This window comes from Rhodnius prolixus, unplaced genomic scaffold (genome assembly GCF_049639745.1).
Source record: "Rhodnius prolixus isolate KJV_2025 unplaced genomic scaffold, Rpr scaffold_4, whole genome shotgun sequence".
NCBI classification, from domain to species: Eukaryota; Metazoa; Arthropoda; class Insecta; order Hemiptera; family Reduviidae; genus Rhodnius; species Rhodnius prolixus.
In genome coordinates, this window is record NW_027411614.1 from 7010400 (window position 1) to 7029556 (window position 19157).

The 19157-nt window shown below is 32.5% G+C and overlaps 1 protein-coding gene across 4 annotated transcripts in view; it reads left to right on the forward strand.

The window, feature by feature from the left end:
• Schip1 (Schwannomin interacting protein 1) overlaps window positions 1–19157 on the forward strand; it is a 190859-nt gene that overhangs the window by 137175 nt on the left and 34527 nt on the right. For all 4 annotated transcript variants that reach the window (XM_074131977.1, XM_074131975.1, XM_074131976.1 and 1 more), the window contains 4 exons: window positions 7562–7633; window positions 8403–8551; window positions 9894–10143; window positions 11880–12112. In XM_074131977.1, the coding sequence (XP_073988078.1) occupies window positions 7562–7633; window positions 8403–8551; window positions 9894–10143; window positions 11880–12112 (704 nt within the window). The remainder of the gene's footprint in view (window positions 1–7561; window positions 7634–8402; window positions 8552–9893; window positions 10144–11879; window positions 12113–19157) is intronic.

Below are 19157 nucleotides of genomic sequence, written 5' to 3' on the forward strand. Positions count from 1 at the left end.
ATTGGACAGGCTTTGAATGCTGTTGGTTTGCAGTTGTGTGTGGGTGAAGTCAGAATTAGATCTGTGACTAAGATAGTTAACTAGAAATGTGGTTGTTTTTATATAGTACAAAGGAGATAGTATAGTAATTCATCTCGCCTACTTCGTTGATCAGAACTTGTCGAAAGTAAATCCTACGGTTTTGAATGAGATTAAATAAATTTTTGAAGAGATCTTTATCTCTCTCTACTCATTTGTTTTAACCAGAATAGCTCTCCAAATTTAACAACTAGTTTTAACCAAAACTGTTTACAATTGTTAACACATTCTACTCGTAAACAATTGCTTGTCTAATAATTAAACTTTAATTAAATTAGTTTTAATTCTAAACTATACCCTTCTGTAGGACGTAATTCATTTTTAATTGGCCATAATTTGTAAAAAAAAGTGGGACTTTTTACTAATTCTTTAGTTGGTAACACTATAAATTGTAGTTGCTAGGAAATAGTACTTTTTAATTGTTGATTTTTAGGATGGTATTGGGTAGCGGAGCTCACTGCCATCACACCCAACTCAACTTGCTGTCGTTGAGAAAGCCTAACATCCTCTGACATATTTTAAACTTCGCAATACTATTTACTCACGAAAATGTTGCTTTGAAATATAAAAAAAAATGTAGAGGAATGCCCTGTATCTGAAACATTTACGTTGCAAGTGCTAAATATAGAAAGGAAGTCTGGTATTTACAGAGCTGTAAACTGTAGACAGAAAGATGCGTGATTTTTTCCCCTCCAGATTCCAAACCAGGAAGTTTGGAAGTTGTATTTCATACGGAAATGAAATTTCGAATATTTTAAAGTAAAGATGTTTTATCGTTCTTTATCCTACTGTAATTATTGGACTCCCTCTTTGTAATAAGGCTTTGTCCTAAAGGCAACTATAAATAATAAAAAAAAATGCAAGATTTTCTCTTTAAGCTACAAAAAAATTGTCCAAACCAAAGGATGTCACCGTGCAAAACCATGTCTAGGGCTAGATGATTTCCTGTACACAGATATATTCCACAACTTGATTTGATTAATGCAATCCTATTGTAGAACAGCGTCTGTTTTATTCCATGAACAGATTGAAAAAACTTGATTGTACTAAAATTCTAACTGACACAGAGTTGTGTGGGTGTGGCTTCTTGTTCTACGAACAAGATTGACAGTGTGTGGGAGTGTTGTGTAACTTCCTGTATAACTTTTTAGTTTGTGACAAGTTCTATGAAGAGTTTACATCCGCAGTTTGTATTTTAAAAACATTCATTGCTTAGTTTGAGAATAGGTATTTCATTTATTTATATAAATTAGTGAATATTACTAACCCAATTATTACTCCTTAACAAAAACTTACAGTTTAAAATGTTAAGTATAAGGGTTGATTAAACGCCAAAAGGTACACAAATCAGCGAGTACCCAACATTTCATTAATACTTCATTAATATTTAAGTAATTCTACTGCATTAATTTTCATTAATAAGTTATTTTTTAGAATTTATTAGATATCACAGACCCTTATGCTGGCCATTTTCGTCTACAAAATATATGTTCAAGTAGCACTGTAGATTGACTGTAATATCTAGTTATTTATAATAATCAAACTATTAATTACAGGTTAAAAAGAAAAACGTTATAAAAAATAAAATAAAAATATGAGGCTAAAAAATTCAAAACCTTTTTTTATAAAAAACTTACACCAATGATTTTGTTTATTTTATTTATTTAATTTTATTTTTAAATAAAAATCGTCGGTTTAAGTTCATTCTTCGATTAAAGTAATTGTTATTTTATGTAGTAGTCAAACGTTTATAATAATAGGTAATAATTATCTGGCTTTATCGCAAATAATATAGTTTTCTTCAATTACATTCTCCATCTAGGTGTTCTTCCCACAATGTTGTATATATGTAATATTAAGTAAATAAGATATGCTATATTTAGGACAGCTAATTATTCCAGTATTTTACTATAAGTAAAATTAGGGGGACTAAATTAAATTACAATAGAGAAATGAATAATTATTGTTTAATAATCTACTAGTTATTAACTGTGTGTTAATTGTGCTCACGAATATTTCGGTAAGACGAATTCAAGACAGTAGCCTACTCTAACTTTATCTTTACTTTAACATGCATGTACGTATATGTGATTTATCATAATTATAACAAAAAAATAATATAAATGAAGTGGCCAGCATAAGGGTCTGTGATATCTAATAAATTCTAAAAAATAACTTATTAATGAAAATTAATGCAGTAGAATTACTTAAATATTAATGAAGTATTAATGAAATGTTGGGTACTCGCTGATTTGTGTACCTTTTGGCGTTTAATCAACCCTTATACTTAACATTTTAAACTGTAAGTTTTTGTTAAGGAGATTTTTGTACCTTTTGGATAGACTGTCCTTTTTGTCTATTTTACAAAGTTACATATCTGCTTTACAGATTTTTTTAAAATTTGGAATAAGCTATTCTATCATTATAACCTGATAAGGTGTTAACTACCACTGGAGAGATCTTTTTAAAGAATGATTGTAGTTGCGTTCCCCCAAACCATCCTCAATAACAATTTTTTTGAGAAAGTGTTTTGAATAACATAGGAAGGTATTTGTACGTAAATAGCAAAATTAAACTGCGATTTCAGTACTTCCTTTTAAGAGGAGTAAGAAAAATAAACTAGGATTCAGTACTACTCCCTAAAAGGCAAAGAGGCAAAGATTTTTTAATCGAACAATTCATTGATTTAAATCGGTTCACTCATTGATAATTTAAACGATTGCAGTACTTCCTCTTAGTAGGAGCAAGAGAATCAGCAACGTAGAGGAGCTTTAACCACTTATTCGAGCTGAATTTTATCAAAATCGGACTAAGCGTTATAGAAATATTGGTAATAATAGTTTTAGAAAGGGCCTTATTTGGTTGGGCAAACTCCCCTCCTTGTGAGGCACGGTGCAGAGACTTTTAAAGTGCAAATCTGTATAAAATTTCGATTCGAATGACACTTCATTCATAAAAATCGGTTCACGTGTCGATAATTTGAAACGATTGCTATACTTCCCCTTAACAAGTGTAAGAGCTGATCGCCGCTTTAATGTTACGTAGGGGAGCCCTAGCCCTATCATCCTACCAAATTTTATCAAAATCGGGCCAAGATTTACAGAGTAATTAGTAATAATAATTTTGGAGGGGGCCTTACATAAAGGGGGCTAACTCCTCTCCCATTCGATGTACAGCGTCGGGACCCCCAAAAGGCACATCTACATAAAATATTGAATCGAATGACACCTCATTCATGAAAATCGGTTCACGCGTTTAGGCGCTACGTTGTTTACAAAAAAGGTAACAACAAGAACAAGAAGAACAACAAGAAGAACAAGACCAAGAACATTTTTTGAAAAAGCCGTTTTTGCTCATTTTCGGCAACTTTTTTCTCGAAACCCATTAGATCTGGGTGGTTGCAAAAAAATTACAGTTATAAAGGAGGGTTTGCCCTATAATTTAAAGAAAATTTGGGAATTTTATCTTTTATAGAAAAACAGAAAAAAATTGTCAAAGTTGGGTGTTTTTCAACGTTACGCTTTTTCGTGCAGTTTTTGATGGTCAACCCTTATACAACTGTCCTACCGGACAGTTTTAATAGCAGAAGTTTCGATCAAAAAATTTCTTATTATTTAAGATGCAATTGCAATTAAAAATTCAAGTCTCAATTTTGTTGAAAGGAGCACATTTACCGTTATTAAATTGCCCATCATTTAATAAAAGACGTAACCATTTCTTGAAGTTTCTGGTAAACAATGCTATTCATCCGCCGGAAATGTTTATTAAAGTAAAGTAAAGTAATCGCCTATTTTTTCAGGCGGGGCTTAACGTCCAACTACCAATTAGGGTGTCGTGGACGGAAGGAAATGTTTATCTTCTTGTGAATATATTATACTTTCAGTTCCATCAACAAATTTAAATAAGAATATTTGCATGGTTTTTTCTCATTTAATCTTTTATCCATTTTAAACTTCGCAATACTATTTACTCACGAAAATGTTGCTTTGAAATATAAAAAAAATGTAGAGGAATGCCCTGAATCTGAAACATTTACGTTGCAAGTGCTAAATATAGAAAGGAAGTCTGGTATTTACATTAACTTCTTTTGAAGTGGCATGCTTAAGTATCTCTATAATAATTGTAGGGATTAAGTAACTAATTTAGCCTCTTCTTTTGTGGAATATCAAAGACATTTAGACAGTCATAATTCTCTCACTGAAAATTTTCGCCACTCCTAGAATGTATCGCATTCAATTAACCGTAATGAGAAAAAAAGCGGAAGTGGCTACACTCCACTTAAACTGCTGTCTGGAGTCTCCCCCCTCCTATACTCAAGCATATCGCCCTCTCACTCCCTCTCAGTTTAAAACATATGACCCTGTTATCATCATCTGTGTGTATGTCTATATGTGGCATATGTGGTTCAGATAGTTTAGTGGCTGAGCAGTACAACATTCCCTAAATGTACAATATCATTTCCATCATTTTACTTATATTTCAGTGACTTTATTTAACATTTGGTGTCTATTATTCTATTTCTTATACCAGACACGTTATATCTGGCTAATTTCTGTGCATTCTCCACATAATAAGAAATTTGCATAATCTATTTTGATCTCTCAGTAGTCCTCTTAATATTGTAGAAGATAACCTGGTAAGTTCTTTTATAAGTTTTTTTTTTAACAGGAAATACAATTTGAGGTCCCTTGTGTTCGAATAAAATAGTTTTTACAAAGTGATGTTTATGTGTGTATGCATGACATCATAACTAAAAACCAAGGATAATCTTGCAAAGTTAATGTTTGGCTTAAGAAGAACGCGGGAATAAGGTTTACGACAAAATTAATCAACTTACTTTACTGAATCGATTTACATTTTTATTTGAAATCAATTTCCTCCATGCAAGAGGAAAACTTGTCTACCGTGCATTTGAAAAACATTTTCCCAAGGAAAATCCATTTTAAGACGGTTTCGAGGGAAATTTTGAGTCTTTACGGACTTCATTTTTCTTCCACCTCTATTAGCGACTCATTTAATCTATATTAAAATAAACTAACTTAATTCAATGAATCGCTTAAATTCATTCCATGTTTGAAGAGAATCATTTTCTTTGGAGTTTGATTTTCCTGATGTCTACCAAAACCACTTTATTAAATTCTTTATAATTTTAAAGATGTATTTTCAGAACCAGTTTTATCCGGTTCCAAACAAGACTGTCCATCACCAGACAATAAGCTGTGAGAAGCTCCTAGAAAGAGTAAGATCGTAAGGGCCAGAAGCTTGATACGAACCTGGTATCACCGCGTTGGAATCCTGTATACTCTAAATCACTGAGTCAATCCTTTCCAATAAAAAGACTATTTAAAATTATCATTAGTAATTAAATTCTATTATCTGGCGTTCTATTTCATCCAGGCATTCCTACCCTAACTAAATGTTTATAACTGTCCTCGTAAGTTCATCCAGATATGATATTAACTCCACCATAGAAAGGCTATTCTTATTGCAATATTTTAATCTGAATTCTTTGAGGCAGAGACCTATAGAAATACGAGTAGAATGGCACACATTTTCAATCTCTGACATTTTACGTGGAGAACACAAACTATCTTTTGAGGATAATAGTTTTTTTGTGGAAACTTATTTTATGAAAATTTATGACGTGGTGATGTAGCAGTAACAATTCACTGAAAAGTTCTTAATATTCTTCTTTTTGAATGTGAATAACTTAATTTGGAATTGGAAAACAAGAGAAAGATGAAGAAAGTTTCGAATAAAATTTAAAATATTTCATGGCTAACAGTAATAATTCCAGAAGTAGTTGTTTGCATTAGTCAGTTTAGAAAGATAATTTCTATGTACAGTTGGACAACAGACTCCTACAAAAATGGGTATAATTACGACTCTTTTCACACTTCTGCGTGATCACACGTTGCACGCTCTCTCACTTAAAGAATGAAATAATCTTTAAAAATAGTGCACTTAAATCTGCAAGCTTTATTATTTAAAGAAACCAAAACTTAAAAATAGCAAGATTATTGTTTTCAATATACATTCAAGTTTGAATAGAACAGATTGTATAGACCCTCCCTTCTCTTTGAAATCTTTAAGTTGTTTTAGTTCTTGTTTGTAATTAATTAATATTTTAATTTTATGCTTTAATAAGTCTGGGTTATATTTTGTAAAAGCTTCTAACGTTACACGATTTACAAGTGTTGTAAGCTTCAGTAATTTTACGGAACATTTATTTAAATAATTTGTTTTCTTTCGTACTCTCAAATAAGTTCTCTCAGTAAAGCTTTTTAACAACTATTTAATGAAACATTCTTATTGGTTTATAAATTTGATAATTTAATATAAGATTATCAAAATAATATCGTAGACAATCGATAAAAAAAAGAAGATGTAATTGTATTCTTAGATTTTCTGGTTCAGCTTTGATCAATAATAGAAAAATAACAAAATGTGTCGTGGCAATAATTTTCCTGCAGTTCGGTCTTCCAGAATTATTAGACTAGGACGTTTCAGTAACTCTATTAGTGATAAAAATGTAAATAGTTTCACATGGAAGAAATCTCCGTTCAGTTAGAATCTTCAGGGAAAATTTTCTTAGAAGTTCTCTGGAAAAAAAAGTCGCCAACCAATCAGTAAGATGTTATTAGAACTATATTTGAAGTTAACAAGCAAATCCTTGGGATCCATCCTCCCTAACACCGTCAATTTTGTGGTAGCCATCTTTGGTACGTTTGAAAGATAGTTTACTGACCCAGGGGTATTTTCTTTTTTTCGGTTTTACTCTCTCCAAGAACGTCCCTAGAGGAATCTGGGTATTTAGAAAGAGAGTTGAAGAATATACCTGGAAGATGTTTGGTGGGGATGAGTTGGCACTAGAAAGTGGCTATCGGTGATTGCCTATTTCTAGTTTTTCCTAGAACGCCTTTAGAGAGCCTTAGAGCCTAGCTAAGTAACCATGAGGGTTAGAGAAGGAATATTTCTTCCTGAATGGCGTTCCCCAAATCTTCCTAGACTTGATGAGCATGGGTAGTTACAGAAAAGCTAAAGGAAAATGTGAACTCCTCTGGAAGACGTTGGTTAGGATTTTATTGGCACTGTGATTGATACTAATTGCCGGCTCCCCTTTCTTCGCAGATTTTTCCTACAATAGCTTATCAGATGAGTTTAAGGAGGATACTCTTTCTCTGAAATCCACTTAGATTCTTTCATTTAAGAAAAACTTTTATAGTAAGTTAACATTTAAAATCTACATTATCTTTACCCATTAAATGAATCACACTTGGTGTTTTGTAAACTAATAGTTAAATGAACTGTAAAGAATTTCTTCTGAATGAATCATTCAGTCATAATTCCGTAAAATTCAAGTGACACCTAACGTACTTTACGGTCTACAAATTGAACTGTATTTTTTAAAATATTACCATTTTTTACAAAATAATGATGCAAAATTTATTTTAATTTTGTCTTTTTTGTTTGTTTTTTTCAGAAATGCTGTTGACGAGGACATAAATAGCAATGACAATTTACCAAATGATAAATTATCCTCTTTTGAGAGAACGTAAGTATGTCTTTTATATAAAAAAACATAATTATTTGAAGGTATGTTTTTTTTAGGCGCGTCATCATCCGCGGTCATTGGTGCCTGGAGCTTTCTTCAGTGTTCAGTTAGCAGTGTTCTTTCGTGACAGATAACACTTTCCGTCACCGGACAGTGAGTTGTGAGAAGCTCCTAGGAAGAGCAAATCTAAGGGTCCGCAACTGGATTCGAACCTGGGGTCTCTGCGTTGGAATTCTGAATACGCTGATCACTGAACTAGCCCCTTCCATAACTTTTCATTTTTATTTTATTTATTTATTTTTTGTTTAATTTCTATGGGAAACCTGAAAGAAATGAATGACAGTATATTCCGTACTATCAGCATTCTGACAAAATCCTAGGCCAAAAACAAAAAATATTTATTACTGATAACACTCAGTAATTATCCTTAATCTTAGTAATCTTACTCAGTAATCTTACCATAATTACTTGAATAACTTTTACTTAAACCAAATACTTAAAACCAAAATAATTAAAACTCCAATCAAGAGGGCCTTAGCTGTCAGCTGACAACTCGTCAGATGGTGTCCTCCATACCGATCATACACTTCTTTTGTAGCACACTTTCACATCCAACGATCCACTTCTGAGGGGCACATTTCCTCAGGACTAAGTTTTCAAGACCTGTACTCATTCATCAAACGTAGAAAAACAATTACTTGTTTTTCACAGCCACAGCAGAGGCACTCTCGGTAACAGTAAATCTAAACACTGAATGTTTCATTTGCAGTGGAAAATGGGTTTGGAGTTCTGTGGAAGATCTGAACAATTATTCTTACAACAAAGCAAAGTTAGAGCCATTCGATCTAGTGGAGGCGGCACAACTACCCACCAAGCATCCAGACACACCTTCGCCGTCATCCTTACCTGACTACGAAGGTAAATTCTATTCCAATATTTTCGCATGTTTATTTTTCTTATATTGCTAGCATAACTTTTTGCTGGAGTAAATGCGTAGATACATATTTTGACCAAACACCCTATTAGTTAGGTTAAATTTGTAATAATTATTGCGCATTTTTTATTGATTTTATTATTAGAAAAAATTTACGTACTTCTTTTAGAAGACGCTTAACTTCTTTAGATGGACATACTTGTTTATTGAAAATGAATGTAAACTAGGTCTCGAAAGGTTCCCTTGATTAACAATATTTGTATTGTACATTTCCTTTGATTAATTTTATTTATATTGTACAATTCCATTGATTAATTGTACTTATATTGTCCTTAGAAATCTACAAGATCATAATCTTTTTTGTGTATTCTTAACACAAAATAAGTTTGTAGTTGTTCCCACTCACGTTGTGTAATATTTTGGATGGAGTGATTTCATGTAATTTATTTTTGTACCCATGTCATTTCTGTTTTTAATAATCATTGTGAAGTTTATTTCTAAATCCAAGAGAAAAAAAAGTCACAGAATGAAAGAAGAAGTCTAGCACTTTCTGTAACACTCCATTAACTGTAATAATTGCTATTCCAATGTCTTTTTATTTCTTGGGCTTCAAGTTAGCCCACCCATTAAAATTATTTACCTAACATATTTAAACCAATATATTTCAATCAAATTATTTAAAATAATAGCTTAGAAATTATTTATACCTAAATGGTTATTTTAAATAAAATATTTGAAATGAATGCACATGCACCTTCATGTCTAGTTCTTGATACTATTCCCCATTCAATAAACTTTCATTAAATAGACTCTGGTGAGAGAAGGTTGTTTGAGATTCGCCCTTGATTTTCACGTAGATATAGTAAAAGCCATTATCCTCTATTGTGTTTTGTTATTAAGCTGATCCATGATCCCTCTATATCCATGATCTGTGAATGTGAAGTTAAGATCAAGCTTAACTAGGAAGAGTCAGATGTTCGCCGTTAAACGTGCATATTTTTCATATAAAAATTCTCCTATGAATTTCTTATTCTTGAATAATTGTAATGTATAGGTGTTTAGAACGTAATTTATCTAACTTAGTCATTCTTTTCTTTAACACTACATAAGTCATTTGTAGAAAATGGGTTAGCAGCTTTTCAAAAGAGATAATTCATAAGTTCTTTGCAGAATTCTTTTAATCATATATATTTATTGAAAACTAAAAGTTCACGTTCTTCATTTAAGAAGTTAATATGTTAGTCTTGCTAATTAATCGTATAATATTAAATGTTTGCCAAGCTTTTCACATATTTTTAACTTATTTTGCTCTCTTTTCTTTTTTAGAAGGAGAATCCGGAACAAGTAGTTGTGGAGATTATAGTGATTTAGAAGAGGTATCAGCGCCTTCGCCTAAAGTTACTGGTTTTGCAAATCCAAATTATCCCGGCTTTGGACATTTAGAACACGAATTGCACGATAGTTTCAACAATAATAACAATAACAATAACAATAATGATTACGGAGAGGATGAAAAGGATGATGATCCTGTGAACAGATTGTGCAGTGAAGATACTAGAGAGAAAGAAATATATAGGTAAATTAATAATTATTATTTGATTTGTTGTGGCAATGTATAATAATATTAGGCAACTCCAAGGGATACATGTGGAAGCTGGAGTTGTAGGGATGGGCTCTACTTAATATTAATCCTAGATTTCATATCGTAGAAAGCCTAGGTAAGTGCATTACTTTAGTCAGCGCAGACGCAGTTATCTGGTCTGAGAAAAGAAAGGGGTGGAACGGTGTAAGGTCTTCTCGTTGAGAGTTAATAACCAAAACAATTCAAAGTAAAAGAAGTTCCATCTTTTAGATGCTCTGTATTCAGAGTTCAAAGTCAAAGAATACGAATAATACTCCTAAGAGCTCTAAAACCTTTTTTTGCATTGCCTGATAAGCATCACCAGTTGAAACTGGAAAACATGTGATAAGCATCACCAGCTGAAACATGGTTTACCTACAGTTTATCTGAAAGGCAGTAGCTTCGAGACACAGTTTAAGCTGAATATTGTCAGTGGCAATAAATGCAGAAACTTTACAAGCGCCACATACGTTCCAATAATCTTTATTCTATTGATTCAAGAAAGAGTTCGTCATCTCTGAAAAAAAAATCTCTGACCGTCAGGCTTGCTATTCAAAAAATTGGACGGAACAAACTGAGGCTGCTGGGAACGCCTTTTGCGTATAGACTCCAATAGAATTGCCAGAAATGCATGTAACGTAGGAGCGAATTGCAGGAGATGGAGAGACAGGAACACACAGATTAAATAGTGAATAAGAACTAAAGAAGCAATTAGGAAAAGAGGAATGGATTGCAGGAAAAGTAACATGCTCTACCAGGATCATTAAAAATGGATTGCCTTTAACAAACTAATCCGAAATAGGTCCTTGATTTATTTAATGGTTGGAACTAGATAATTATTAAAATTATGTTAGCTTCGTTATCCGTCTCCATGACACCTAATTTGGTGGTAGTTGGAGTAATGCTTGCCTGAAATAAGAGCACTTCTTTACAAATGTCCTAGCCACCTTACAAGATGCTTAACTGGCTTTAAGGGCAAAGTATGAAAGAATTTATAGATTTGTGATAATTATTTTTTTTAAATGAACTAGTTTAAAAATTTCTTTTTAAAATTACATTTTAATTGGTTCTTTACTTTCTATTCTAGATGTAATAACAAGAGAAATTGAGTTCATTTCAATTTTTGAGTTTAGAGGATGGTAAAAGTTTGGAACTAGATTTTGATAGTTTTATGGAATTTTCTCAAAATCACTTGAGCTGATTTGCTCTAAGTATGTTTACAAACATCATTTTTAATTCATTTTTGGCCGTTCGGAAGTTAAAAGACTTCAGTTACATTATTTTAATAAAAGTTTACATGTTTGACTAGGATGGAGAGATATATTTCTTCTTCAAGTGTTGATTAAGAGAAACCCACTAACAGAAACTTTCTTTGCAAAGGGATTTAATTATTAAGTTATAATTTCATTTTGTTGTTTTTCTAATTTTTTCTAAGACGCGCAAATCTCAGGAATTCTGAAATAATTAATGCCTGCAGTTTTTTTTTAAGTGCTCTGTCGAAATCTGGTCAATGATCTCCACTGTTATTAATTGGACTTGAAGGAGACTCCAAAGATGAGAAAATCCAGAATCAAACCTGTTTTCTGCGCATGGGAATCCAATGTTAACCCCCGAGCAAATCCCTTCCTTTGTTATTACTATTATTTAAAAAAATAAATAAAAGAAATAACATTAGTGTATGTGTGTTTTAGACGGCCAAAATTGAACATACCAGTAGACTTGGACGAAGTGAAGGAAACTAATACAAATAAAATGGAAGTAGCTATGGTAACCAGTTCATCGCATCAAGAAAAACAGGGTTTACATTCAGTGAAGGAAGTTGTGGACCCAAATAGGAAAGCTGAAGAGAAAGGCGAAGGTGATTCTAGGAAACGTGAAAAAACGGAAGCAAATAAAAATGTTAAAAAACAAGCTGAACAATCATGTAAGTGTTATGTCGTAATTTATGCTGGTTGGTTTACTGGCATTGTTGATTAGCCAATTAATTTGATTCTTTTCTTGTACTAGTTCCTTAAGAATAGGAACAATTAGTGTTTTTAACTTACTGTGTGTGATATGGTAAATTATTTTCATGTTTTGATCAATACGTAGTCTCACTTTACTTCGTTAGAAATTCTCCCTTAAAACGAGACTTTATTTTTGGTGATGCTTATTTAAGTTCTAGAAAATGAGCTCTACAGAGCGTGTAAAAGATTCTTCTGGAAGATACTTGTAGAAATTAAATAAAGTTTTCGCCTCATTTGTCTTCGCTCTTCGTTCCTCATTTGCTCTTCGTTGCAGATGGATTAGTTGAAGTTGCTGCTTAGGTTCCAATCCACAAAAGAGATTTCAAATGAATTTATGAAAATTGTTAAAGTCCGTTTGTCATTCCAGAAATCGAAACAGTTTTAGTTTCTTAATGTATTTCATTTAAGGACTTCTCTTTCTGTAGGTCTTCTTAGCATCTTTTGACAATTTGGAAGGTTTTGCCTATTTTTTTTAAATTGTTTATGCTGCTACACATTTTAAAAAATGTATAGTTTGCCGCAAGATTTGGAGAAAATGCCGTTTTTGGACAAGTTGCTTGCTTATATGTTGGTTAGAAATGATCGGGCGGTTTAGATTTGTATCTTTCTAGACTAGCATGCCTCATCTAGTCCCCTGCAAAATATATTCTAGCTCTTTCTTCAAAATAATTCCTGGCTACGTCCTCCTTGAAGATGTGCCAGCCATTTCTTTAATTTATCCAATAACCAAATTACAATATATTCATTTCATTGTTCACTTTTTTTTTCACCGAAATTGTGGATTCGACGCAAATATTGATTCATAAAAACTTGAAAATACGAGCAAATCTGATTCAGATTTCTAGGTTGCTCAGGCGAATTCCTTTAACGACATATAACGTATGTAGAGGTTGCGCAGAAGATTTTATTTTTTCTCCAAGAGTAGATAACTGAAAGGTTGGCCTTTTGAAACTATTTCTTACATCCTTAGTACGATCCTCTTTCTCTTCGTCGTCACCTTCAACCACATTCGTCCTACATTCTCTCTAAGGTTCTCTAAGTTGAATTGTATCGTTTTTTTTTTTTTTCTTAATTCCTTATAAATACGAGTATCTCATTACTGCATCAATCAAGCTCATACAGGAACAAAGCTGTCGTCATTGTTAATCCCTACCTGGCCTGAAATCAGTGAAGCTGGTAGAAAAATTGGCATATATATTTTATAAACCTTTCATTTTTGTAGTCATTAGAGCAACCATGGCATATAGGTCTGTATTAACACCACCTGTTGATTTAATGAATCGGAATACATTTACTTCTCTTTAATTTTGTATAGATGACAATGTTTAAGATAAACTTTAAGAGTAATTAAAAATAAAAACTGATTCTTCACAGGATCTTTATAGAAAAATTCCTCTAATAATGTTAATATTACTGTAACCTAACCATACTGTGCATAAATTGCCTCGCGAATGTTACTAGGCATATTAACTTAATTTCAGAGAAATCAGTAAGTTACCTCCACTGCTGAGCATAAAAAAAATATCAAATTTGATGTTTCTAAACTTGAAGACTTTTTTAGCACTTTGCAAAAAATACTATTTCTCTCATAAAGCGTACATGTCTACACGTAGGTACCACTTTTATTTCTTATTCTCTCTATTATTTATTTTGTATTTTATTTTTTGTTTGTGCAGTGAGCTTTATTGTATGACGTACTGAGTGAGCCACCCTTGCTCAGGTCACTGTAACAACATCAAGCAAGCTCCCTACTGTGTAGGTGGTAGCTCGCTGTGTTCTCAAGCTCCCTCTCTAGCTTTGGTAGTAGAGCTTTAGTTCTGCTTTTTTTTTTACAATTCCTCCTTTACAACTTGAATATCCTACATCCTTTACCTACATACTCTTTCTCCATTCTGAAAATTATTTTGTTTTGAAAATGTTTTATTATCGTGAGGTGAGACTTTTGTAATCTGTTTCCGGGATATATTTGTTTTATATATTTATGTATTCTTTAACTGCCCCCTGTCATTTTTTATATTTCTTCTCTCCTTAAATGTCTTGCATCCACCTGTGAGTAATTATTTGCTTTCAGTTAACGTGTCATCAACATTGATTAATTGTATATGGCCATATATTGCTTTGATAACTGTTTATTAAACGAACGATCTGTAATTACTTTTCTCCAATAATATCTTGCCGTCTCTATGTACGTCGCATCAATTATAAAGAGAGATTTCTTCTCTAGTTACATCTTCTCAGTTATGTTATCACTATAAAGGTGTACTTACTAACATATGATGTTAAGTCAATTAAAACTAACATTTCTGGTTAGGTAACTATTCTAGAAGTTTTATAGTTTTCTTGTAATATGGACATATGTTTTCCAGCTTTCTACTTTATTCGTAATGTGTCGCTCATTTTAGATTTATCTTTTGTAGTAATGTATTATACTTCGCACTATTTGAAACATATCTAGGTCTTGGTATGGTTTTATTATTAACTTCTTAATTCCTCTAATGGTGATTAATGTGCATAATACAAAATATATTGACCACTATATATTAAATACTAAAAACCACTCTTTGATTTTATGGATGTATCACATACAAAGATATTACAAAAATTAAGAAAAAATCTTGCCACTTATTTATTTGAAAACTAGTTTTTTAAGTGTAACTCAATGCATTTTACTCTTCGGAGCACAACAGTAATTGCGAGTACCTTGGAGTTGTGATCTTTGAACGAATCGGGAAAGCGAAATCCCCTAGTAATGTTTAATATATTTAGTTCTAAAAAAAAAAAAGGTTTTTATATGAAGTAAAGTTTGCTAATCTCTGTTTTTCTGTAGTGAAATTTTATACAATTATAATTAATTTAAAAAAAAAAATTCTAAGAACATGGAATAATTACTTCGTTCTTTTTCAATTTGTTTCCTTACTAATTCTTATTTTATAAGAGGTTGATTTTAAAATTTGAATTTAGTCTTTGTATTTTCAAACCGTTTTACGTTTTAAACATTAAAATTTGTGATTGCTGGTGGAGGCTCCTCCTGATGCAATGAAGTGTTACCTTAAATAAATCTTACTTTTAACATTCTAGCGGAAATTGTGCGCAATAAATCTGATGACTAACACATTTTAGTACAGATTTTTGATTAAAATTGCAGCCACATAAATGCAAGGTTAAGAAAGTTAATCTAATGTGGTTGCACCTTACTCCTTGCATTTAGTGTAAACCAGTAATTAGTTGATGTATAACTATTTTCCTATCTGCAAACAGTGTCAAACAATTAGTGTAATTTCCTTCTCTGATTACAGGAACACTAATGGTAAAGCGGATTTATAGTGACGTTTACAGTTGTGTTTTTTTTACCATCAATTGTAGGAAGTATTCACTGGCCGGAAGAAACATGTTTAGAAGGGCAATATAACTTAGTTATGTAAAACAGTTTACAATTACATACATATAGGGCCTAACTGATAGTAAGCTGAATGAAATGTTTACTTAATTCTACACTTGGTATTGTTACCGTTTTAGGGAACTGGAGAGGCAACTCTTTGCACTAGGATCAGGAATTTATTTACTTTTTTCTTCTTGATAGGGAATAACCATGTGTATTTATATTATTATTCCTCGGATTTTTAGCTGTTAGATCTATACAGTGAATTCAAGGCCCGATGGCAAGGGGGTACTTTTCCTAATTTATTTTATATTTTTGAACCAACATTCACAGTCCTTCGAAAGAAATGAAGGATTAAAGTTTGTTGCCACCTGGGATTTTCTTATTCCTAAATTACATGGAGTCTCGCCTATTGAGTGGGAGACCAGCGCCAGACAAAATGAAGGGCAGATACCATCTCCACACTGGTACCCTCCTCCATATTGACGATATTTTCCCCGTTGACCATCCAACTTTATTCGTTCTACGTTATATATGCTAGGGTTAGATTGGCTGCGTCCGGGACCGATAAAATTTTTTCCAGAAATCCTGTACATAGTCATATCGTCCCATACAAGATCGGGTCGAATAAAAAGGGCGGTCATTTAAGGCCCTGTAAACAGGTTACGCGCATCCTCTAATCTCGTCTGAGGGACCAATCTGAAATAGGGCTCAATACTTTAGACCAGGCCCAGAGTCCGCAGAGATTCTAGATGACTTCGCCATTCTATTAAGTACTCCCTTTCGGTAAAAGTCGCTCAGGCCGAGGGACCGAACATCTCCGTGTCAGAGATGCGTTACCTACTGATTCAATGACACTCTGATCTGATTCTTTAGGATTTTACCCTTCCTCTATGCGTTTTGGCCATTGAGTTCGCTCGAGTAGCAGATGTTTCGGGCAGTATTCCATGTTTTATCTTACATGATTGCTAAACAAGTTATTGGCATTTATTTTCTAGAATCGGTTGAGTCGCCCCATCTTATTATTATTATGTAAAATGATTAAATAACTATAAAACTGTTGAGTTCTACCTCGTAATTATTAATTCATTTTTTAATAATTTATACTTGAAATTTAAGTGTTTAATCTAAAAGTTTTAGTTTATATTTATATTTTTTAAAAAATTACGGGATTGAAATAACAGACAGGTCATTGACTTTACAAAAATTCTTTCCAAAAAAACCTGTCGTTACGTTAATAACATCCTTTCTCCTTACGTTCTATTTATTTTTTTTAAGAGATTAAAAAACAAATTTAATTTTTGAAATAAGTTGCTGTAAATACATTTTTTCAACGCTAAAATATTTATCTCTTGTCATTTTTAGTTAACATTATGCAGTTATATAAACTTGTAATTGTAAAATAATAGTCTTTTGGTAATGGACTGTCCGGTGATGGACAGTGTTGTCTGTAACGAGAGAACACTGTCCGGAGGCCGGCAGTGCACTGGAAAAAGCTCCGGGCGCTAATGACCTCAGCTGTTGATGCGCAAAAAAAAAAAAAAAAAAAAAAAAAAAAATAATAAAATATTCTAAACCTGTACTAATAGTCACACCATGTACAATTCTTATTAGGTATATATTTATTTTCAAACTCGATTTTTCAATCAACAGTTTTTATAACTGTATACGTTATTGTTCTCGTTGTTATTTATGACTTATGTTACTCGAATATGTAGTAGTTGGCGAGGACATTAGTTGAATGTCAGTTTAGAATCTTTAACTTGTCATCAGCTACAGTTATTTTTTCGGAAACAATTTTAAATAAACGTTCAGTGGGTGTTTAATTTAAAAGTTTCTTATAAACAAAAATTTGCCGCCATAAGACCTCTGCTTAGTCGATTCACTTTTTACTTCCACCTCTCTTATTTCCCTTGCAGTGAGAGAGCGTTTTGTCCCGATTCAATTCTGGATCCAATTGTCCAGATCTTCATCTCTCCCTTTTCTCATTCACTTAGCTTTTCACGTATTAGTCTTCGGATAAACATTGCCATACAATCTATTGGATCCCTAAGTTATTGACTTGATCTTGTAGATTTGCTAAACCTAAGTAGATTACATACAAAGAATATCTTTTTTTAAGTTGAGTTTTCGCTTGGTTGCGCTCTAAATCTATAAACTTTAATCAACTTGTAATCAAAGTGTTTTTTAGGGAGGCCTCATATTCGAAGTTTTGATTTGATTTTACTTTAGTGGATAGCAAAGATACAAATTGTTAACTTTTTTCCTTCTTATTTTTTTCTTTTAATCTTAATTTGTCTTTATTATTAGTTGAATTGTGGAGATTTTTGTTGGTAAAGATCAGAGGCACTGAAATTAGATTTTTTCAGCTGAAGACAGCTGTTGAAAAAGAACTTTGACCTAAGTTAGTGGTGATTCGGGTATGGGGTAGAGCGTGGTTGATTTGTGGATCTTTAAAAGGAGATGAAAAATTAAGTATTTTCTTCTGTTTTAATGAGGTTACAGCTGGAGTCACTATTTATTCACTTTCCTTTACTTTTTTCCGAAGGGAAATGAAATTGTGCAAACTCAATAGTAATTAGTATTCAATTACATTCAGAATCAATTTTATTTTAGTTGAGATTTATTTTTATGTATAAAAAGTTAATGGCCCTATTTAGTTTTGAATTTTCCAGATCCATTCATCCTACAGTTGTCGATTTTTCAGGGTATACATCCTTCATTCTTGTTTTTTCACAAAGAAGCACAGGAAATTCTATAGAAAAGTTCCACTAGTTTTCAACGGATTTAAAAAAGCATCCTTTGCCCCGGCCTTCACAATCTTCAATATCTCTAATGAGATTTTCAGCAGGTATTTCTCTTTGTGCACTGGTTTTTGCAGTTTTTATAAATGAAAGTAAACTCTGTAAAATCAAGGGTGAAATCCTGAACAAATGCAGATGAGAAATGTTGATGAGAAAATTTGAAGTAGCATTCAGATTCAGTGGGACTAATCTGCCGATTCAGGCAGACCTAGATCCTTGAGATAGAAGGACAGAAAGATAGAAACAAAAGTTTTTCTTCCCTAGGAGCCTATAGTATGGAAAGTGTTTCCAATATAAAACAGAAAGTAAACAAAGGAAGAGCTACTGTTTGAATGCTTTGTTACAATAACAAAGCAACTCCGTTGAAGCTTGAGGCAAAATGGCTTAAAGCTGCAACTCACGCTAGGAATAGGTCTTTTTTTTTTTAGAAAATATTGTGAATCTCGCGACTTCAAAGATTCCCCAAACAGTGAGTTCAGTAGAAGTGTTGCTTATCGGTTCATATTGAGCAACATTCTTAGTGACGGCAAAAGAAAAGTCAAATGGTCATTACTGTGTAAAACAAAATTGGATGAAACCAGGCGGCAAAAATTGCAAGAAGAAGAACAGAGTGACGGTCCTTGAAGCTGGATGGCGTAGATACCGCAGAAAATTATGAGGATGCTGCACTAATGCGTTGTACAAACTGGAAGAAAAAAAATCGTAACAAGATGTACGATCATCGTTGTTTAAAAATAACTACTTTTTAGTTCTGGCCGTCACAGCAGTAATTCTCTACTT